The sequence below is a fragment of the Diceros bicornis genome, chromosome 4, assembly GCF_020826845.1.
Source record: "Diceros bicornis minor isolate mBicDic1 chromosome 4, mDicBic1.mat.cur, whole genome shotgun sequence".
NCBI lineage: Eukaryota > Metazoa > Chordata > Mammalia > Perissodactyla > Rhinocerotidae > Diceros > Diceros bicornis.
Window position 1 is genome coordinate 67,672,038 of NC_080743.1, and position 22,568 is coordinate 67,694,605.

At 46.2% G+C, this 22,568-nt stretch overlaps 2 protein-coding genes across 5 annotated transcripts; one reads left to right on the forward strand and one right to left on the reverse strand.

Moving 5' to 3' along the window:
* Positions 1–8,805: 8,805 nt before the first annotated feature.
* KLHDC9 (kelch domain containing 9) lies at positions 8,806–10,748 on the forward strand. Of its 4 annotated transcripts, none has more exons than XM_058539634.1 (4): positions 8,806–9,470; positions 9,765–9,924; positions 9,994–10,251; positions 10,468–10,529. In XM_058539634.1, exons 1-3 carry the CDS (start codon positions 8,944–8,946, stop codon positions 10,237–10,239), a joined length of 933 nt encoding a protein of 310 aa, XP_058395617.1. In that variant the 5' UTR covers positions 8,806–8,943; the 3' UTR covers positions 10,240–10,251; positions 10,468–10,529. The 4 variants fall into 4 exon arrangements, with proteins under 4 accessions (XP_058395617.1, XP_058395618.1, XP_058395615.1 ...); XM_058539632.1 differs by having other exon boundaries at positions 8,809–9,470; positions 9,994–10,216; positions 10,468–10,748; XM_058539633.1 differs by having other exon boundaries at positions 8,811–9,470; positions 10,018–10,216; positions 10,468–10,748.
* Positions 10,749–10,949: 201 nt separating this feature from the next.
* On the reverse strand, positions 10,950–22,551 carry PFDN2 (prefoldin subunit 2). The gene is made up of 4 exons (XM_058539654.1): positions 22,448–22,551; positions 12,109–12,197; positions 11,871–11,994; positions 10,950–11,258 (listed from the first exon to the last, which is right to left on the reverse strand). The coding sequence occupies exons 1-4, from the start codon at positions 22,520–22,522 to the stop codon at positions 11,082–11,084; spliced, it is 465 nt and encodes a 154-aa protein (XP_058395637.1). The 5' UTR covers positions 22,523–22,551; the 3' UTR covers positions 10,950–11,081.
* Positions 22,552–22,568: the final 17 nt, after the last annotated feature.

The following is a 22,568-nucleotide window of genomic DNA, read 5'->3' on the forward strand; positions in this document are numbered from 1 at the left end:
GCCCCTTCTCGTTACTTGGCCAGGAGTCCCAAAAGTGCATCAGCACTCCTTGAGTGGAAAGGAGTTCCTTTCCACCATCTCCATGGTCACTTTAGCCATTTATCCATGGTCATTGAACAAGACCACATGTCTGGACTTTGCAAGGACAATCGTGATTTCAAATATTCTGTCCCCATATTCCTGTAAGTATTCTTATACTTGCAAGACCATGTGTTTTCATTTTGGATGCATAAAATGTAACCACCAAGTTACACAAAACCTTACTGGCCTCTCTGGGAGAGCCAGAGGACGGGGGACAACTCTGAACTCCCTGAAAACTGAGCGAAGGGGAGGGGCAAGATCAGCTAGGGCTAAAAACACAGGGCAATAGAGAGACACACGAGAGAAGAAAAAAATACGGGTTAAAATCTTGCAGCAGGACCCTTTTGTCTGGAGAGGGGCAGGAAGGAGGAATCAAGAGCAGTAAGGGAAATCACTTCATGTAGAATATTCTGCACACACACCCAGCCCCCAACTCTACCTGTCAAAACCTTATTCATCTTTAAAAGCTGACCTCAAATGCCACATCTTCCACGAAGACTTCTCAGCTCCTCCCAGCCAAAATTAATCTTTCTCCCTTCTGTTCTTCCTCAGCCTCTGCTAGTCCCTTTATTATAGCTTCTGTACTCATAATTTGTGCACATCTTATCTCCTTAACTAAATTGTAAGCTTCGATTCAAGAAACATTGATTGAAGCCTGCTACATGCCAGGGATTCAGTAAACATGTTAAATTGAGGGACAAGACGAGAGCTGTAGTCTGTGAACTCCTTGAAAGTTGGGCTTGTTTTAGGATCTTGTCTCAGTCACCCGTGCTGGGACAATCCACAGGACTTAATGGGGACTGAATACATTTTGTTGAAGGCATGAATTTATGAATGAATGGATGTCAGTATGGAAAAGGGTTAGTGAAGTGGAGATCTTGACTCTCCTGGACCTTGTTTGTGACCCGGACTTTAACCCTGCCTCTGGACATGACCCCAACTCTGGCTCTAGATCCCAATTCTCAGCCATGACCATGGTAGTGACCTCTTCTTCGCGGGCTATTACTCATAGGTCAGGAGTAGCCTCAAGGGCCAGGCCGGAGGCCAAAACTCCCCATTTTCTCTCCATCTCTGCCTTGGTGAACCCTTTCCCCTCTTGAGGACTCAGCTCCCCACCTAGGCCAGGGGAGCAGCCCCACCTCAATGCTGCTTTGAGATCCATTGTGGCAGGGGTGGGGTAGGGCTGGGGGGAAAGGGCGGGGGGAGAATCCTGTGTTATAATTATAGTTATCACACCTTAGATCCTATCACATGGCTTCAGAGGAGCTCCTTTCCTTCCCACGGATTCATCCCTCCTGGTCCAAGAAACCACAGGAGAAACTGAGGCATGAGGTTGGGAAAGCAGTTAGTCCCTAAGTCTCCTTTGGCCTTCCCATTCACAACATACCCTTACCTCTCCACAGTGCTACCCGTCAGGAAGTGTGTGAGCCCCTGGTTGGGACCCTCAATCACTCATCCCAAACTCTAGCCATATGGAGCACTGAGGGAGGCAGGACTCTCCAGGTGGTGTTAAACCTGGGATTTTTTTATGATTTACCCAATATTTTTTCATGGGTATGTTCTGGTGTTTGTAAACAACAGAGGTGGCCTTGAGGGCTAAGGGCACCATTGGGCCTGAGAGGGAGCACTTGAGCCAGGCAGCCCACTCCAGGCCTTTGCTTGAGGTAGGAGTCTTTCTCCTCCTTATCTAACAAATACCTATCTCCAATCCCTCTGTCCCCTTGCGCCCTCAGTCCTGTGTGTCTCACAAGGGCTGTGCTCTTGGGGAATTTGCCCTCATACATAGGCCTTTCCTGCCCTCTTCTAGGATGAAGCCTGTGGAAGGCAGACTCCAGGGCTAGGGCTGGAAGAAAGTATTTGGTTGGGGAAGACTTTCCAGACTTTTCACTTTCTTCCTCATTGAACCCCCATTCCCCTCATGCCTCAATACCTATCCTCCTCCCACCCACATTCTGGGCCCTAAGAATGGGAACGATTCAAGCCAAGGTGGCATCTTTAGCATGTGTATTTGTCTGAGCGACATCACTGTGTGCATGCCTGCACGCCTTAGTTCATTCAACAGACATTTAGTGAGCACCACTTTGTGCCAGGCTCCAGGGAGGGGACAGAGACACATAACGCACGGGTCCCTGACCTTAAGGAGCCCTCAATCATGAGAGACAAACATAAACAATTATAACACGCCGTATCCCACCATCATGCATTTCCTACATGTCTCTGTATGTATACATGCCATGCCCATACTCAGGACTATCTCTGTGTGCATATCTGCAGATGTTCATTATCTCCATGTGTCCAAGCATCCGTGTGTAACCCGTGTCTGTCCCCATGGCAGGCTGCACACCTAAGCCAAACCGGTTGGAGTGGGTTGTGCTGAAATTTTTGTTTGTGTCAATGGGACTTGGAGGTGAGTCAGGGAGGGACAAGAATGGGTGGGGTGGTGTGGAGGAGAAGAAGAGTGAGAGTGAGGGTCAGATTGAGTGAGTGGGGGAAGGAGGGAGTGGGTCAGGGTGCGAAGGGATGGGGGTGGTGTGTCAGGAGGATGGGGTTGGGGTAGGAGTAAATGAGAGTGCTCTTTAGTAAGTAATATCCTGTTTGTTTGCAGCAAGATCTCAGGTCAGAGCAGAGTCAGAGGGTTAGGGGGAAACCGTTGGGCTTTGGGAGACATGAGAGTGGATAATAAATCAGAATGGAAATAGTTTGAAGCAGGGGTGTGGACAAGATGTGTGCGATCCATTTCTACACAGCTTTGTTTCTCTGTAATATTAAGCTGTTCCTGATCTGCTCGTTGCCTTGGTTTCTGCAGTTTATATAGAAAGGTGTTGGGGGGCTGATTGACATTGTGGTGGGGGATTTCTGATTTGGGACTTGATTCCACCCCCAGGACCAAGGCTATTTCAGGTAGAAACTTCAAGGTCACTCCTGCTTCTCCCTAGGACATTCCTCACCCATGGAGGGCTGGGGAGGGTCCCCATAAAGAAAACAGGGGCTCCAGCAGCTTTTCCTCCACTGAAAAACACCTTTGCTCCTCTCCAGCTGGAGCTTCACTGTGCCCAGTATTAGGATGGTGGCATCCTGTTTTCCAAGAGATGCCATCTAAACTTTGCTCTGTGCTATGCTGTTCTATATGCTTATCCTGTGGGCCCACTGATCCCAGTACCCAGCCCCATCCTTTAATGACAATCACACTTCCTGCTTGCCTAACAACATCCCTTGGAGCCCCCTGAGCTTGTTCCTAAAGAGCCCAAGCTGGAGTGAACCACCCAGGGGAGGAGAGAGCTGAACATAAGGCACATTTGGGCCCTGTTTCTCAGGAGGCCATTGTGTGCAGAGCCCCTCCTCTTTGCTCTCACCCCATGAACTCACCAAGCTTCTGTAAATACACAACCATGAAATCAGGGACCACGACATGGGTTAAGAGGCAGATGCCTTTATTCTTTGACCAAGTGTCTCTAGATGGGCTAGCATTTTTAGAAGGGTCTAGAAATAGGCCCTGGGTGGTCTAGGACAAGAGTAAGAGCCCTGGTGGAAATCAGAGTCCTCCAGGTGGTGACAACGGCAGCAGAAGATGTAGCAGCAAAGAGGAGGTAGGAGGAAAGGTTAGGCGGGGTCTTGAGAATTTGATGAGAAAATGGATTCTAGTGAGGACCCCAAACTGTGTTCCCCTGTATTCTCCCATCTCCATCCCAACCACAGAAAGGGCCAGGCTTCTCCCAGGGAGCCCACCTGTTGGGAAACATGGAGGCAGCCCCCAGGGCCCGGGCCAGCCCACAGAGCCTGCATCACCAGGGGCATCTGCAGGTAACACCTGGCCTTTATAGCTTCTCAGCTGGGATGCTGAGGGTGTGGTTCCTCTCCAAACCAAAGACGAACTCCTTCCTGGCCATCAGCCTGAGCTCTTGCCATCACCCAACTCCGCTTCCCCCGGGAAAAGCCTCCTGAGGCCCTACAATCAAGCATCATCCTTGGACTGGGCACTGGGGGTGACAGGACAGCTGCAGAGCAAAAAATGGGGCTGTGGATCAAGAAAGATACCATGAGACCCAGGGGCTGTGAGAAGCCTAGAAGGGGTGGGAGCGCAGGGAAAACAGTAGGGAAGACCCTGAGGGGAGAGGGCAAGTGTTGAAAGGTCCCTAAGGGAAGACATTAGACAACATTAGAGCAGAAGCTGAGAGGACACAAGGGGGAGGTGGCAAGTAGGGGAATTGGTAGGAACTGGGGATTCCTGTAATTTGAGGGCAGATTTTCTTTTGAAATCTGTTAGCATAATCCTCCTTCTGTATGGCCCAGGAGTATTCACCTCTCCCTCTTGTAAACCCTAATTCCCTCCTTTCTCCCTCCACCAGGACCCAAAGTCACCTCAGACCTGCAGCTCCACCTGTTTCCATCATCAGTGCTCAGTGCTCAGCAGGCAGGTGTAGTTGCCCTGGTCATAGGCCAGGATGTGGTGCAGCTGCAGATGAGTCCCTAGTCCCAGGTGCCCCAGGCTCTGTCTCTGCCTGGTCTTGGAAAGCAGGGGCCAGGTCTTCCAATTTTAAGATGTCCCCAAGGCCCTGCTGCAGCAGGACCAGTTCTTGGCCTTGCTTCCACTGCACCTGGAAACTTGGACCCCGTCCTGCATCAGTTTTCAGTCCCGGAGACAGTGAGGTTGGGAGCCTTTGAGATGAGGACAGAGGAGGTAAGTCCTGCTCCTTGGGAGAGGCAGGGTGGAAGTCGAGTAGAGCATGCCCCTGACTCCCTTCTGAGCATCTCCCACCACACCCCCCACGATGAACTTCAGTGCCTTCCTTGCAGGAACCCCTAGTAACCCCCCACCAGCCTCACCTTGAAATCTTTCTGAACCTCAATTTCTCCTTCAATTCTAGAAGTGGCATAAAAGAAGAAGAGCTAGGAATCAAAAAACAGAGCAAGATTCCCCTGCCTCTGATAATTAGCAAGATCAGGAAGCACCAGTCCATGAGCCATAAGGAAAGGGTAGAGGAACAAAGACTGGAGTCTAACCTCCCCTTGCCAGGCTGCTTCCCTCCCCGAGCCCAGGCCTCCATGCTCTAAAGTCTTCTCTGAGGAAATCCCACTCCCTGAAAAAGCCCCATATGTTGATGCTCACTCAGGTCCTCATCAGTAATCAATACCCTATGACTGTGCCCAGGGACCCCAAAACTGGTTCTATGGTTTCAGAATACAGCCAAAGGGGAGAAGCCTGGCCACTCCTGGAAAGTCCCAAAGCTCTTTCCAGGAAAGTCAGATGGTTGGCTCTGTTCAGCAGTACAGGGATAAAGAGAGAAAAGGGCATACCCAGAGAGAGAAAAACACAACAGTAGAGATGGTGAGAGACAGATCTCACAGCACAGTGAGATAAGTGGAACCCTAGAGAAAGATAGATACGGGGAGGAGGGGGGATACAAACATACATACACACACACACACACACACACACATACACACGCACGCACACACACAGAGTTAATGAAGAGGAGTAACTCAAAGAGACAAAGAAGCTGGGATGAAATCTGAAACAGAGACAGAAAGACCTAAAGAGAAATTTCTGGACGCCTACTTGCCCACTGCTGGGATCACTCAGGTATTTCCCTCTTCTGCCCTCAATTTTGACCACTCAACAATGACCCAAGGATACTTTCCTACTTAATACTGCCAAGTCCCCCCAAAATTCAAGTTCTTCCCCATGCTTACCCCATCTCTCCATCATTCTCTAACTTGCCTGATTCCCACTCCCCTCACCCCAAGTCTGCTTACAGTTCCACCTTTCTCTCAAACTCCTTCCAGATCACATCTCAGTCAGAGGAGCTCTCAAGGTATGACCTCTTGCAGTCTCTTTCCTTGGTCATTCCTCTGTCCTTCTGTTTGTCCATGTCCTTATTCTGGCTGAGCTGAGAGCCAAGAGCTAGAATTGGGGCCAGAAAGGCATGGGGCCAGGAAGTCAACTGGCCAGAATGAGCTGTGGGAAAAATGTAGAAGAGTCAAAGGACAATAGAGAAAGAGCCAGAGAGAGGGGCTGACGGGTGGGACAGCCTGGGAGATGTACGCAGAGGGAATTGAGGGAGTCTTGAGAGTGTGACTAAGACCCCTAAAGTCCAACCGTTGGCTTTCTGTGTGTACTGAACAATGCTGAGAACCAGGGATGATGGTTCCAGGGTCAGAAAATGGGGTTACAGGAAGGAGAAAAGCGACTAAGAGTTTCGTGAAGGTTTGAGACAAGGGGGTATAGATTTGGGGTTGGGACAGACATCTAAGACTGGGAAGCTGGGCTGTAGGGGTCCTTGCTTGCCAGAAATGGCCAACTGAGACCAAACTCACAGGATCATGGCAGGATTATGAGACTTTCAGGATGATCTGCCCCCACCCTCTTCCTGGACAGAGATTATCCCTGGATATTATTAGTAAGTGAAAGCAGGTCCAGAGGAGGAGCCTTGGTTGCCCTTCTTCTCCTTACCTCTCACAGTTCTCTCTCAAGTCTACCCTTGACTCTATCTTAATGCCCTTCCACTTTTTGTATCATTGACAGGGTCATTACAGACCACTTTTGATGCTGTCCTGGGGTGTGAAGAATGTGTCATACAAATGCAGATCAGCTTGTTTTCTTTCTCTCTCTCTTTTCTTCTTCTTCTTTTTTTATTTTTGCTGGATTCTTTTCTGCCTTCTCCAAAATATGGGCTTGATTCAGACTAGTGAGGGGAGGTAGGAATCCTGGGCAGCTCCTCCCCCTGGGTCTATATTTGGAGGAGCAATGGATAGATGCCTCTGGCTACTAGGTGGAACTGGAGGAGGTACAGAACTGGAGGGGGTACAGCCAAGGAGTATGTGAAGTTCAGGCTCCATGTCCAAGTGAAATGCGCACTGCTGAGGACTCAGAGTCACAGTGGAAGCTGGAAGGAGAAGGAAAACAAAGCTGGGAGAGAGGAGCTGGAAAGGCCCCTGGGGTGGGGAGTTTCCTGTTCTATCCAGGAGAGGCAAAAAATGAGTCTGGCAGAACAGCTAAAGACTTAGGCAAAAGCAACAGCCTAAAATGGGTATATAGGCCAATAAGATTTAAGCAAAATGACCCCACCCACTAGGCAGCTCCTGCCTGAATCCTAGGAGTGTGACAGATCTGAATCCAGCTGTTGGGAGGTTAGCCAGTCAGAAGCCTTAGGAAGAAGACTGGCTTTCAGATTTCAGCCAAGGACATTACAAGTTAGTGACTTTGTAGAGATTTTTTACCATGATCTGGGAAAATTGAGGATCCTCCTTGTCAGACTCAGGGAAAGCTGTAGTTGAGTGGGCAGAGACTTTCAAAACTATTATTGGGTCTCAGCTTAAAGGTACAGGTGGAGAACAGGTCCTGGTAACTCTCCAGTCTTTCTAACTGTGCCTTCTTGCCCATCCCCTCCCCATGCTGCTTTCCCTGAGGACCAAGAGTTAGGATCAGGAGGGGGAAAGCCCTGCTGTGCTATCAGAGCCCTGAATTACTTGTCCATGCCCAGTGCAACCCTCGCCTCTCTCTATGGCCTCAACTTCTGAGTATGATGGGGATCAAGTTGATGTGTAGAAACCAAAGGCAAAAGTGACAGTCATCACTCCCGTTTACAGCCCAGCCCTGGGGGACATAAGTCTTGTTTCTGTCCCACCTTAGCTGTGCTGTGAGTAGAAATCTGTCTTCATTTCCTCCTATAGCTGAAACTAGTCAGCTTGGATCTGGGCCTCTTCTTTCTTCACTGGGTCCTGGAGAAATAGAGTTAAGAAGCTCAGGCTTGAATAAAAGGAAGATACCAAGGAGGGGCAGGAGTCTGTTTTTCTCACCCCTCCCCCACTTCCCCCCCATCCAGCTTCTAAGGCTGGGCAGTTTCTGCCCTGGATCTTATCAGGAGAAACTCCCTGCCCTTTAATCTTGAGTTCCAGATGCCACAATACCTCAGTTTCCTTGTTGTGTGAGCCTATGAGGCAAGATGAAATAAGGAACTACTCTTCCTAGGACGCTCGAAGTAGTGGAAAGTGCTCGAAGGTGAAGTACGCCTTAGGTATTTCCCCTCACCCCCGACAGACACAGACACAGACACACACAGACACACACAGACACACACACGCTCTTACAATGTGCCCTGAGAGACTGGGTTCTACCCCCCTCTAGTGGCCAGAGCGGAAAGGACCTTCCCACCCAATCACTCAGGACCTTCAAGTCTGCCAGAGAATGACCGCCTGGAAGACACCTAAGGGATAAACCAACAGCACATTTTATAAACGAGAAAGCTGAGGAGGCCTAGGAAACAGCCACTTTGAGAGTCAGGGGCATAGTTGGGACCAAAGCCCCCAGGCCAGTGCTCAGTTCACTTTCACTGCCTCACCCTCTGACTTCTGTCTTTCCTTCCTAGCTCATCCCTGGGGAGGTCAGTATACGAATTAGAAACGCGAAGCCAAAAGTACACGGTCCCTCACTGGCCCCCGCAGAGCAACATCTGCACGTCAAATGTCATAATCCCAAATCAGTTCCCAGCTTAGATAACAGGGGTCCTTCTGATGAACTGGCTGTCCTCCGACTTTCCAAGGTTAACAATCTTTCAGGAATTTTGTTGACCTCGCACAGCTCCTGTCGCCACGGTGACAACACTGTACGATTCTGGTACCTATCCAGGTCTCCTGTCTCCACAGTAACCGGTGCTTTGCGACCTTCAGTTTGCCGCGGTCGTGCTGCAGCCGCTGCAGCGGTTGCTGGGCGACGGCGGAGAGAAGCCGGTGGCTTGAGGTGGGGACCCGGGTTCCGGGAGGGGCGGTTCCCGGGGGCAGCCCGCGGAAGGCGAGGTGCCTGGCCCCCATGTGGGGGCGCCCCCCGGGCCCCCGGCACCGCAGCCCGCCCCCTTCCCCGGGCGCATGGCGGTGGCGGTGCCCCAGGGTGGGGCGGGGGGCTCGGGCTGGACCTGGCGGCCGGTGGCTGGGGATGCGCTTTTGGCGCGGGCCTTCCACTCATGCACCGAACTGCGGGGACGGTTCTATCTGGTGGGAGGTGTCCTAGCCGGAGGGGCGAGAGAGCCGAGCAGTGATACGGTGGTCTTCGACCCGGCTGCGGGTCTGGCCGTGCGGGTGGGAGCCCGGGGCGGCCCGAGGCGCAGCCATCACGACGCGGTGCCCGTGGGCGGGCGCTGGCTCTGCGTGGTGGGCGGCTGGGACGGGTCGCGTCGCCTGGCCACAGTGGCCGCCCTGGACACGGAGCGCGGAGTGTGGGAGGCGTGGACCGCAGCCTCTGGCAACTGCCCCCCTGCTGGCCTCAGCAGTCACACCTGTACCCGCCTCTCCGACCGAGAGCTGCGGGTGGCAGGCCGGGAGGGAGGGACCCGCACTCAGCGTCGCTATGGAAGCATCTACACGTTAAGGCTGGACCCCCGCGCCCACACCTATTGGTATGGCACCCCCTACCCAAAACTTTTCACCCTCCCTTCATCTACACTCTGGAAAAGCAAAGCCTAAACAATTTCGCAGGCCACTTATCCACATCCTCACCCTAGCACCCTCTCTCCCTGGGAATCTACCATGTGTGAGATAGCTGAACTCTCCACCAATATTACCCTCCCTCTCATCGGACCTACCGCACTGTCCCATGCCTCCCCTCTATCCTTGGCAGTGGAGAGGGAGGGAAGCAGTACAGCACTTACTGTACCAACCCAACTCAGGCTTGAATTTCTGCAAATCCACAGCTACAAGGAAGAAGGCTGCCACACAGTCTCACGCTCAGGTCACTGTGCTGCCCTGCTCCAAACTCCTGGGCCCCACCCGAGTCACCAGCTATTGCTCTTTGGGGGTTGCAACTCAGCTGAACCAGAAGTAGCTGGGCATTGGAGTCATGGGAAGATTAAGGTATGATCTACCCACATCTTGCTTAAGGGTGGGAAGGGGGCTGAACTTGTGATGCCCAAATCCCTCCAGACAATCCCTTCTTTCTCCCCAAAGGAGGAACCACCTGTTGCCCCCCATTTGATGGAACAGCTTGCAAGGCTTGTGAGCAGTGGGCAGGGGTCCCGGCAGGGGCCTCAGGGACTACGGCATCACTCATGTTCTGTGGTGGGGCCCTTTGCTGTGCTGTTTGGTGGAGAAACTCTGACCAGAGCTAGAGACACCATCTGCAATGACCTCTACATCTATGATACCCGTGAGAGCCGGCTTAATGGTTGAGGAGGGGAAAAGGTGGGAAGATAGAAGACTACATAAACAGAATGGAGTGATGGGGGAGAGAGGAGGAAGAATTAGTTGACAAGCTAAAGGAATACACAGAATATTAAATTTTGAAGAGGCCCACAAATCAAATGAGAAAAAAACGGGCAAGACTTTAGTCTTATTAAGAGCCCCTCGGGTGCCAATGTGATACTGCCTTAATAACCCCCCTCTGCCCTTACCCAACAGGCAAGTCTCCTTCTCTGTGGTTCCACTTCCCCTGTGCAGACCGTGGGCTGAAACGCGTGGGCCATCGGACCTGCCTTTGGAATGATCAGCTTTACCTGGTTGGGGGTTTTGGTGAGGATGGGAGGACAGCTAGTCCACAGGTTTGCATCCTGGACCTCTTTATCTAAAGAAGTGCCAAGACAGACTGCCAAGCCTCTATTTTGTTGCAAACTCATAAAGCATTATCACCAGAGCTATCTGCCTCATTTCAAATGCTTATTAAAGTTCAATCTGAGAGTTAACATTTGTCTCTGAATCTTTTTGGGGGGAGGGCAGTAAATAAGTAGATATATTTTTATTTGCAAGGGAAAGGATAAAATATGGGACCTCTTCTGATATTGTGAGCCATTAAACTGAGGGAACCAAAAACCACAAATCATATACTTTTCTGTGCGCCATACAAATACCATCCCTGATACTGGAAGAAAGCTTCAGGCTAGAGCTAAGCATTCTGACCAAAACATTTAATTAACAAAAAAATATTACAATAGCAGAGAAAATAATAATAATAACAATAAAGAGAAATTAGAAGAAATGGGAGTCAGGGTAAAAAAAAAATGCAAAGGCCTTGGTCCCTAGGAGACCAACACTCCAGCTGAGCTGGCCTTAGCCCCAGCCCCTTCTGAGTTTTCCTTGGCTGCTGGCTTCTCGTCTTCCCCCATGAGACGAATGTTGTGCTTTTCCCGGAATTCATTTAGTTCTTTTCCCTTTGCCTGAAGCTGCTGTGTCAGTGTCTCAATGATCTTCTGTATCTAAAGGGAAAACGACAGGGATTATATAAGGATTTCAGGACTCCCTTCCCCCACCTGGTATGGACTATGGTTGGGGGAAGTGAAGGACAGATGATACCTCCAACCTCACCTTTAACCAAGTATTAATAGTAGAGCCCAGACACTAAAATTATTCCTTTCTCAAACACAATAGTTTACCAACTTTAGTGTACATAAGAATCACCTGGGCTGCTTATTTAACTGCCCCTTCATGGGGCTCTATCCCTAAAGGTTCTGAATCAGTGGGTCCAGGAGAGGGTCCAGGAAGTTGCATTTTTAAATTAGTCCTCTGGGTGACATGGATGCAGGTATCCCTGGACTACACTGTGAGAAGCACTGCTTTAACCACCTCCCCTCCCCCAAATCAGCCAGTCACAGAGCCCATGGAAAGAGGCATACAGCCAGCACCTCCTCTTGTCTAAGGAGTTATACTTAGCATAGCATAGCATAAAGAGTATAAGCTAATAGACTATTAATGCTGTCTTCAAGAGGAGTTCCTACCCAGACTTTCCTCCACCATATCCCCTAAATCCCTGGCCTCCCCTTCCTTACCCCTTTGTTGCCCAGAGCTTCTACCCAGGGATTCCTGCTCACCTGCTCCTTGTTGTTCTCCAAAGCAGGCAGCACCTCTTTGACAGTCCGCTCCACCAGCACTCCTCCAACCATGCGATAGCACTTGCGGGTTTCATCCACCTCCTTCAGCGTATCGATCACTAGGCTGGGGTAGCAGGACAAGGCAGGATCTGAGAATTCAGTTCCACTCTACTGCAACCCTCCCTTACAAAATGGCCCATCCAACTCTCCTGTTGTTTGCTTCTTCCGGCTTCCTCACCTGTGCTCATTCAACTCCATCTCCAGCTCAGCTGCTTTGGATGCCAGGCCCCGCTGTTCCTGCCGAAGGCGGTTGAAGCCAGCAATGACCTAAGAAAGTGAGAAAGAGACGAGGTGAGAGAGGGGACAGTGGAAATGGCAGAAGGTCAAGAAACGACATAGGATGGCAGGCTTTACAAAGATGCAGTAGTGGACACCTACAAGTTTGCAATTTCTAACTTAAGTCTGTCTGGAATTCCATTCACCCAACACTGTGTGCCTACTAGGTGTGAGATATTTGCCAGGCCATCTTGCAGCTTACAGTTTGGTGAGGAATAGGCATTTGTAATATAGGGATGGGGGTGGAGAGCTCCTGGAGCACCTACAGGGGAGCTTAGACTTGCAGGTAAAGAGGGCTGTCAGGAAAGGTTTTGTAACAAGTAACTCTTGTTTGGGTCTGCCCAGCACCCCTCCATTAGGGAACTGCCCCTCTTTAACTCAGTAGGGTTCTTGTGGGGCTACTAATCACAGGACACTTGCTCCTTGACCACAGGGGTAGTGACCTATTCTGTACTAGAGTCTTTCTACAGGAACTGAATTTTGGGTAGAAACAAACAGGTACAGAAGGCAGTTGGAGCTAAGACACCTAGTTGTCCTACAGAGATGATCCATTCCTATTCCTGAAATCCCCAAAGCTGCCCTAGTTCTTGAACTTTGTGTGGCCTAGTTATTTAAGCTTTCTTTTCCTTGTGTTCAATTCTGTGACCTACCCACTATCCTTCTAAAACACTCCTTAAAAAATAATGATAATAATAAGCTGCCCAGAGTCAGTTTCTACAGTCTATAAACCCCAACTGATATAGCCTTTCTGACAGATAATGCCTTAAATGAAGACTGAAGGATGAAAAATTGGAGGTAGGGGAGTAGTGTGCCAAAGAGGCACAAGAAATAACATACGTAAAGGCCCAGAGAAGTGATTCCTACCAGCTCCTTGTTCCCTAGAAACTGAGCAGAGAATTAAAACAGTGTGAAAACCAGACTGGGTACTAATATGACCACCATCATCACCTCCAGTATAAGGCCCTGATGACTATATTTGGAAAGAAATATCTGATGAAAGGTAAGAGATGCAATGAGAAAAGAAAATGGGGGGGTGGGGTGGGCACTGGGGGAAAAAAAGAAATAAAAACATAAGGCTCAGAGACAAAAGACTAAGTTTCAAGTTTTGTCTCTGCCACATAGTGGCTTTATGGCCTTGGACAGACATTTAACCTATGGTTCTCAACCCTGGCTACATGTTAGAATCACCAGGGGGGTATTTTGAAAGCATGAATAGTGAAGCCTCAGAACAATTACACAATCACCGGAAGTGAGGCCCAGGCCTCAGTTTTTTCTCACCTGTGAAATGGAGACAATGATACCTACTTCATGGGGCTGTTGTATCACATGAACTAATTAGTGTGAAATGGCTTTGTAAGCAGTGAAGTACATTAATTACTATCATGGCCTTTTCTCCAAACCCAGACGTGCCCCTTGGACCCTCCTGGTCAGCTGAGAGCAGTGGGCCCATCCATCCAAACCATACCAAATCTCTCAATCTCATTTACATCATCTCCAGTCTCACCGCCATTGATGACTAACCACCTCATCTTTACCAGGGTCCCTCATCTCTAGCTCTCTCTCTGCAAGGTTCATATACAGCTAATATAATCCAAATGGCTGATGTGTACCACCCCTACATCCCTTCTACAGCCCAATAAACCAAGGAATAAATCTGACTAGGAACTTCTCATTCTAGCAACTTGCTTCCTTCTCCCATCCATCATCCTTTCAATCTACTTTCACCCACTCACTTCAACAAATGTCTTGGCAATCTCATCCACTCGTTTCAACAAATGCCCTGGAAATCTCAGTCATCTACAGGTTGCTTTTCCTACACCTTCATTGCCTATATCAAAACTATTCCATTTATAGTTAGCTTTTTCTCCATTGTCAATGTCACAGATCAAAATAATTTCATCTAAAAAAATTCTATGACTAAGCCAGATTCTAGATGTTCTCCTTAGAACCCAAATGACCCATTCCTTTGGATGTATATTGTTAAATATATCAGTGAAATCAGCTTAAGTGTCTAAAATTTCTGAGGCCTGAACTTATTTTCCTTAGTAATTAGTAGGAATCTACTTTTCAACCACTAATTTAACACAACTAAAGGCAAAAAAAAGATTTTTTTTTAATTCCAACTTTTCTTCAAACATTCTAGCTAATTAACAATCCCTAATTCCTCTTGGTCTGGTTTACGAACTTTTAATCAAATACCAAACTAAAATAAATCTAGTTAAACGTATGAGTTATCCACAGTTATTACGGAAAATTTCAGCCACTCATGCACTTAAAGGAAATGAAATCTCTTAGCAGCTAACTGCAACCTAACTTTAAGTTAAATGCAAAATAAGCTGATATTAACCTGCCATCTCTGGAGTCTGCCAGGTAATGAAGACAGAGAGGCTGTGATCTATTCCCACATTTTTCCTCTTAAAATACAAATTTTCTAATGGTCTTCTCCCCTACTGCTAGACCTAACTTTCCTTCTCTTTCCTTTATTCTTTGTTTTCCTGAAGTTGTCTGGCATAAGCCGGGATGGTCAGGTTAGTGTTGATTCTCTCAGCCCTATTAAATCATCATCTTACATGTAAACATCCATACTGAAAAAGAATTCAATTAAACTAAAATACCAACTATTTATCCTATTCAAAAGTAACTTCAATACTTGTAACTATACAGAGCTCTTTACCTTCTCATAAATGGCATGTACAAACAATTTTATACAGGGCATGTTTTTTTTTTTCAGCTTTATTGAGATATAATTGACATTTAACATTGTGTAAGTTTAAGGTATACAACATTATGATTTGATATATGTATATATTGCAAAATGATTACTACAATAAAGTTAGTTAACACATCCATCACCTCACATAGTCACCTTTTGTTTTTGTGGCAAGAACTTTTAAGATCTATTCTCTTGGCAACTTTCAAGTATACAATACAGTATTGTTAACTATACTCACTATGATGTACATTAGGTCCCCAGAGCTAATTCATGTTATAACTTCAAGTTTGTCCCTCTGACCACCTTCACTCATCACCAGCCTCCCCGGCCCAAGCAACCACTGATCTACTGTTTCTATGAGTCCATTTTTTTTTAGATTCCACATATAAACAGGATCATACAGTATTTGTCCTTCTCTGACTTATTTTCACTCAACATAAAGCCCTCAAGGCTCATCCGTGTTGTCACAAATGGCAAGATTTCCTTCTTTTTTATGACTGAATAATATTCGTGTGTGTGGGGGGGGGGGGTGTGTGTATGGATCACATTTTCTCTATTGATTCATCTGCAGGACATGATTTTATTATTATTCTTCTTTTCCGTGAGGAAGATTGGCCCTGAGCTAACATCTGTGCCAATCTTCCTCTATTTTGTATGCGAGACGCTGCCACAGCATGGCTTGATGAGCATTGTGTAAGTCTGTGCCTGGGATCCGAACCCACAAACCCTGGGCTGCCAAAGCAGAGTGTGCAAACTTAACCACTACGCCACCAGGCTGGCCCCTAGTTTTCTTATTTTTAAGGGCTACAGCATTCATACCCTATTCATATACTTTTAAAAACCATCTAACTATTCCTCTGTTATTGGGACATTTAGGTTGTTTCCAACTTTTCTGTAATAAATAGCATTGATTTTTTTTTTCTAGATTTTATTTATTTATTTTTTCCCCCAAATCCCCAGTAGATAGTTGTATGTCATAGCTGCACATCCTTCTAGTTGTTGTATGTGGGACGCGGCCTCAGCATGGCCGGAGAAGTGGTGCGTCGGTGCGCGCCCGGGATCCGAACCCGGGCCGCCAGCAGCGGAGCGCGTGCACTTAACTGCCAAGCCACGGGGCCGGCCCAAATAGCATTGATTTTTAACATCTGGACAAATAGTACAAAAATTTTATAGCCACTTTTCTTGAATCATATTCTCAAAAGTGAGATTAATGAGTCAAAGTTTATTAACATTGTCATAGCTTCTACTGCATGTTGCTATAAAGCTCTCCAAGATGACCAGATGAATTTACTGTGCTACCAGCAGTGTCACGATTGTACCTGTTTCCCCAGAGCCCTAATGATAGCTTTTATTATTTTTGTTAATTTAATAATTTTTAGAGTTGGAAGAGATCTTAACTTCAGAAACTCTGGAATCATCCTTGACTCACTATCCACATCCAATTAATCTCTAAGTCACATCTGCTAAATACCTCAAATCCATCCACTTCTATCTCACTGTCATCTCTCACCTATACTATTGTAGCCTCCTAGCTGAGGTCCACACTGCCTCCAGATCTGCCCCCTTCAATCCATTCCCTACACTGTGGCACCTAAAATTTAAATCGAACCATATTATTCCTATGCCTTAAACTGGAATGGTTCCTACCGCTCAAATCAGAATAAAATCCAAACACAGCAGAAGAAAGTCCTGTCAAGACCTGGTCCCTGCTGACTTCTCCCAATCAGTCCTTCCCTCCACCTCTTACACTCAGCACTCGTGCTGTCTTAAACCACTTGTAGTTCCCCTAATCATTTGTCTTCAGGTATTTGCATAGAATCTTCATGCTACCTGGCACACTTTTCCAAACCTCTCTCACTCTATTTTCTCTGCCTAACTCTAATTCTTTCTTCAGGATTCTTCTGCAAAGCAGTTCTGGCCATCCCCTACTCCCATATCTTAACCCCTTCTATGTGCTCACATATAAATGCATATCAATTCCTTAAATTTTCTAATAGAAAATCTTTTCTATTTATATTGTGTTCCTTATTTTCCACCATGCAGCCTGCCTTCTAATCTTTGAAAATTTTAAATATGCAAATACAACCTCTTTTTAAATACCTATTTCTTTCATAGTCCTACAATAATCTGCCTTCCTTCCATAGTTTGTATAGTAAAGGAACACTACTATGTGCTAGGCACTGTGCTAGACTCTTTATCTCATTCAACTCTAACACAAACAAAAAAACACTATTATAAGACATGTACCTTGATTTTACAGATTAGGAGACCAAGACTGGTGGAGTAGTCGGGGGGTAAAATAACACAGTGAGTTGAAGAACTGGTAATGGTACCCAGGTTTGTCTAATTCCAAGCATCCATTTTTTTTGTGTGTGTGACAAAGATTAGCCCTGAGCTAACCTCTGTTGCTAATCTTTCTCTTTTTGCTGAGGAAGATTGGCCCTGAGCTAACACCTGTGCCCATTGTCCTCTACTTTATGTGGGACGCCTGCCACAGCATGGCTTGATAAGTAGTGCGTAGGTCCACACCCGGGATCTGAACCTGTGAACCCCCGCCGCCGAAGCACAGTGCGCGAACTTAACCACTACGCCACCAGGCTGGCCCCCTAAGAATCCATTTCTATTGAGGCATTACTCCTGGCTGCCATATATAATCTCTTATAAAAGTCAAACTATTTCCATTTGACTTATTTTCTTGTTTTCTTTTTTGTTTAATCAATACCATATAGTTTGGATAACTTCAGGAAAAATCTACAATCATTACCTTGATCCCCAAAACGTCCTCTGGCCTTCTTTCCTACATATTTACTCTTATTGGGTTCAACAGCAGAATAGATAGAAGAGGTAGAGAATTATGATTGGATGCATCGGGAAAAGCATTTTATGGGGTATTGCTCCACTAAACATCTTCTTTTCAATTCAGTACCCCCTTTCTGACAAACATACTCAACTCTAAAAACTTCTCTGACCTTACTACTCACTCCATCCACTATTCCATCAATAATGCTTCTCATCCCTTTTCTTCATCAAATTTTTTTAGGACTAGTCTATACTCACTGCCTCTACTTTCTTAACTCCCATTCACTCCTAACCCACTTTAAATTCCCTTTTAATTGTCTTCTATCTATACCAGTTATTAAACTATTGTTAGTTATTAAACTATCTTCTCAAAGATCATGAATGGGCTGCTACCTAACTGCATGATCCAACGACCTTTTCTCAATCTTCAATCTGCTTCTTGAAATTCTCTTCCTTAAGTAGCACCATGATATGGTGGAAAGAGCTCAAACTTTAGACTCTGACCTGGGTTCAAATAGTTTTGCCATTTACTTGCTAGATAACTGAGTTACTTAACTCCTCTTGGTTTCCTCATTTATAAAACGAAGCTAATATACCATAGAGCAGGGTTTCTCAACATCAGCACTACTGATATTTTGGGCTGGATAATTCTTTGTTATGGGGGGCTGTCCTGTGCATTGTAGGATACTTAGCAACATCCCTGGCTTCTACCCACTAAAAGCCAATAGCAACTCCTACTTGTGACAACCAAAATGTCTCCAGGCATCGCCAAATGCTTCCTAGGGGGCAAAATCACAGCCGGCTGAGAACCACTGCCAAATGGTAACAATGATAACTAAATTGAGATAATATGGCAAGTGCCTGACACAATGCAGGTCCCCTACTCTCCTGTAGTTTCCAGGACCCTTCAGTTCTCTGGTTCTGTTACTTCTCTCAACTCTCCTTTCTCCCTTCTGAACGTTCTTCCGCTCGCTCCTACAATGGAGACAGGATCTAAGATTCTGTTCATAATATTTCTCCCTTTATTACCTACACTATTTCAACTGGTATTCTTAGCTACTTCTATGGTTTCAACAATTGCCTTTACTATAATTGCCTGCAAACCCAAGCCTTCTCAGAAATTCTAAACCCAATTTCCAAGTTAGAGGAAGGAGCTTTGGAGTCAGACAGAAATGGCTTCCAAGTCTGACCATGAGCAAGTTACTTCTTTTTTGAATCTAAGTTTCTTTACCCATAAAGTAGAGATAATATCTGTCTCACAGGATGTTGTGAGGATTAATTAATTACATCAAGGACTTAGGACAACATCCAGCATATAACAAGTTGTCAATAAATAGTAGCTGCTATTATTACAGAACATCTCCACCTAAATGTCCTATGGATACCTTAAACTCAGGTCATTCAAAAGCTGAACTGATCGTCTTTTACCTCGTTTTAATTGTTCCTCTTCTTGTCTCCCCTATTTCTGCTAACGACACCACTTTAGCCCTTCAGGTAGGAAACCCTGGTTTCATCTTCGAACACACCTTTATCCCATCAACTGCTAGATTTATTGCATCAGCAATTTTTCCTAGGCTCACTAACATCACCCTAGTTCAGGTCTTCATCATCTCTTGTCTGAACTACTGCAAGAGTCTTCTAAATTATCTCCCTATTTTTGGACTCTCCAAATCCATCCTACACACTACTGCTAATTTAATTTTCCTAACACTTGGATGACACAGAAAAATGTTCATGATATATTATTAGGCTTAAAAAGTAGATTACAAAACAGTATATACTGTATAATACTAATTTTATAAAACAAAATACATAAATACATAAAATACACATGCCTTCTCTTTCCATCTACACACACATATACAAAAACATAAAGGAGGGAGGAAAAACCTCTCAAAGGATATACTCCAAAATGGTAAGAACAGTTATCTCTGGATACTACTAGTACCATCATGGGTAATTTATTTCTTATTTTGTACTTTTTCCTGTGTTTTTACATTTTCTACAATGAACATGTATTATTTTATGTAACAGGGAAAAAAAGTCAATAGTATAATATATATCGTTCTGTGACTCCCTCACTGCTTACATTAAAAAGTCCTAAATTCTCTGCCATGCAAAGACTCAGCTTGCCTTAATGGCCACATCTTTCTGACTTACACCTCATGATTTAGCTAAACAAATTTAGCAGTCACTGCACTTTGTGTCAAGTTAAGCTTTCCCTAGCTCTCCTCTTCCTACTCTGTCCCTACATTCTATTTCCAGTACCGCCTGTTCAAATCTATCCAATCCTTCAGGTTCAGCCCAAATATCTCTAATATGATCATAGTATAGACGGAAAAAATAGGTCTGCTTCTCAAGTCCCTCAATTAAAAGCCCTGCACTTCCAGTTACTGACTTTGGGTAAATTCACTGAAGCCCCTGAAACTCAAATGTCCTTATCTATAAAGGGAGGACAATACAACCTACTTCGAATGGCTGTAATTAAATAACAGAAGATAAAACAAGTGAAGTGCCTAGCACAATGTGTTACTTGCTTCCATCTTGTTTATAAGGGACATATGTGGATCAAACTTGCAGCAGTGATAAATCTTCTATTTTTTACCCAGTGTTCTCTCTGGAACACAAGCACAAAGGCAAGAGAATGTTAAGCAAGGAACAGCCTCAGAACTCAATTATCACAACTCCTCAGTCCCTTCTGAGGGCTCTCTTTCTTTAACCCCTTAACTATTGGTTCCACCCTTGTTCTGCTTCTTTTTTCACTTTCTGTACAAATCCCCGATGACTTCATCAACAATCATGGTTTCATCTACCATTCATAAACTCATAGTTCTCTAATCTGAATCTCCAACTCAGATTTCTTTCTGTAATTCAAGATTTATAAATCAAACCGCCTTCTAAATGTCTCTACCAGGATGTCCCACAAGAAACCCAAACTCAAAATCCTAAAATGAACTTATTTTCCCCCCAAACTGGTCCATCTTCCTACATTCCCTATGGCACCAGCATCCATCAAAGACAAAAACTTGAGACACATCCTCTTTTATCCCTTTTTCTCCACATTCAAGTCTGGTAGTCCATCCTAAACTTTAACTCCACCTGCACCCCAAACATGTCAGGCAGTTTCATGCCTTAGTGCTCTTAAACACATTATTCTCTCTAGCTAGAAAATCCTTCACTTCCTTCTTTGCTTCACTAACTTCTCTCATCCTTTAGAATTGAGCTGAAGGATTATTTCCTCTAGAAAACAAAATAACTAGCACTTATTAAATACACAGTATATTACAGTCACTGTGCAAAACACTGCATGCATTGTCTTGCCTAATAATCAAACGCAGTGATGAGGTAGGTACCATTATGTTTTTATAGGAGGGGAAGGTGGAGAGAATTAACTCATGGGAGGTCATCTATAGACAGTAAGCAGGAGAAATGTGATTCAAACACAGGTTTGACCCACCCCACTGACCCCAGTGCACTTCTGACACTCTTGGCCACCCCACTATACCACAGCTTGCCTTCTCCACCCATGCCTCAAATCCCATAACCTCCTGCTTAGTTAGAGGTCCCTCCTCTAGCTGCCATAAAGAAGGGCCTTTGTGTAACCCTGTACATCTTATTGTTTCGTTTGTCTTTTCTCAAATGAGTCTGGAGCTAACTTGAAAACAAAGTCTATTTCATTTATCTGTTTCCCTGTACCCACCAGAGCTCCTGGCACATGGCAGACCCTCAAAAAGGGTATTAGGTTCCCTCTCACTTCCCTTTTTTCCCTTAAGCCAGAAACTCTCTCTTTCCCCCCTCCCCAAAACCCCATAGCACTTTATACCTCATATTTAATTTATAAATTTTATAATATAAATTTTATTAAAGATAAAATTTATCTTCTGCCTCATATTAGCATTTTGTATGTCTTATTTTCCCACCAGACTATGAGCTCTTTGACTGCATAGGTCAGTTTGAAAAATCTTTATGCAGATACCCTCGCCTGTAGTAATTGTTCAACAAATAACTGATAAATAAAACTATAATTTAAAGAGCTGTTGTTTAACTGCGTTTTTCTTTATATTATGTAGGTTTCTTACCTCTATTAAACACTAGCCCCACTATCAGCAAACCATGGTTTCCCAAGCCTCAAAGGGCTTTCTAATTAATTTATCAAACGTTTCTCGATGTCAGGCACTGGGGGAAATGCAAACTCGGATTAAAAACGGTTTCTGGTCTCTAAAGAAATTCAATCTAACAATGACTCCCAAATTAAAATAGTATGGAACACTAGACTTATCGAGTATGTGAGTCACGCACGTGGCTCTGCAGAGTGACGGCGACTGTCAACGTGGTTTCAGGGTCACGTAACAAACTACACAACCAGCCCGTTGACTAATACCCTGAGATCCGTTACCAGCTGTCTTGCCCTGCCATACACACCCCGTCTGAGGGTGCGGAGAGGTGGGGAAAGTGACGACTATCTCCCCTCAGACCTGTGCATCCTCCCAGACCCTGCATCTCAGGGCTTTCCCCTCCCCCAGGCTCACCAACACCCCAAGGGGGGCGTGGCTTTCACCCACCAACCCGCCCACTCTCTCCCCGGGGGTTCGGCTAGCTTCTCCAAGTACCCTCCCCTCTCTCGGCGGCCACGCAAATGTGGGCCTGCACCAGCCTCAGGCTCCCCGCTCTTCTCGCATCGACTCCACGCCCAGCCGCGTTGGCCCCCTCCGCGTTCTCCGCGCCTCACCTGCTCTGCCGACACCGCCCCCTTCCCCGCGCCACTCCCGCTGCTCTTGCCGGCGCGACCGCTGCTCTCCGCCATCTTCGCCGCCTGCTGGCTTCCCGGCGTGCGCAGCTCAGCCCCCGCC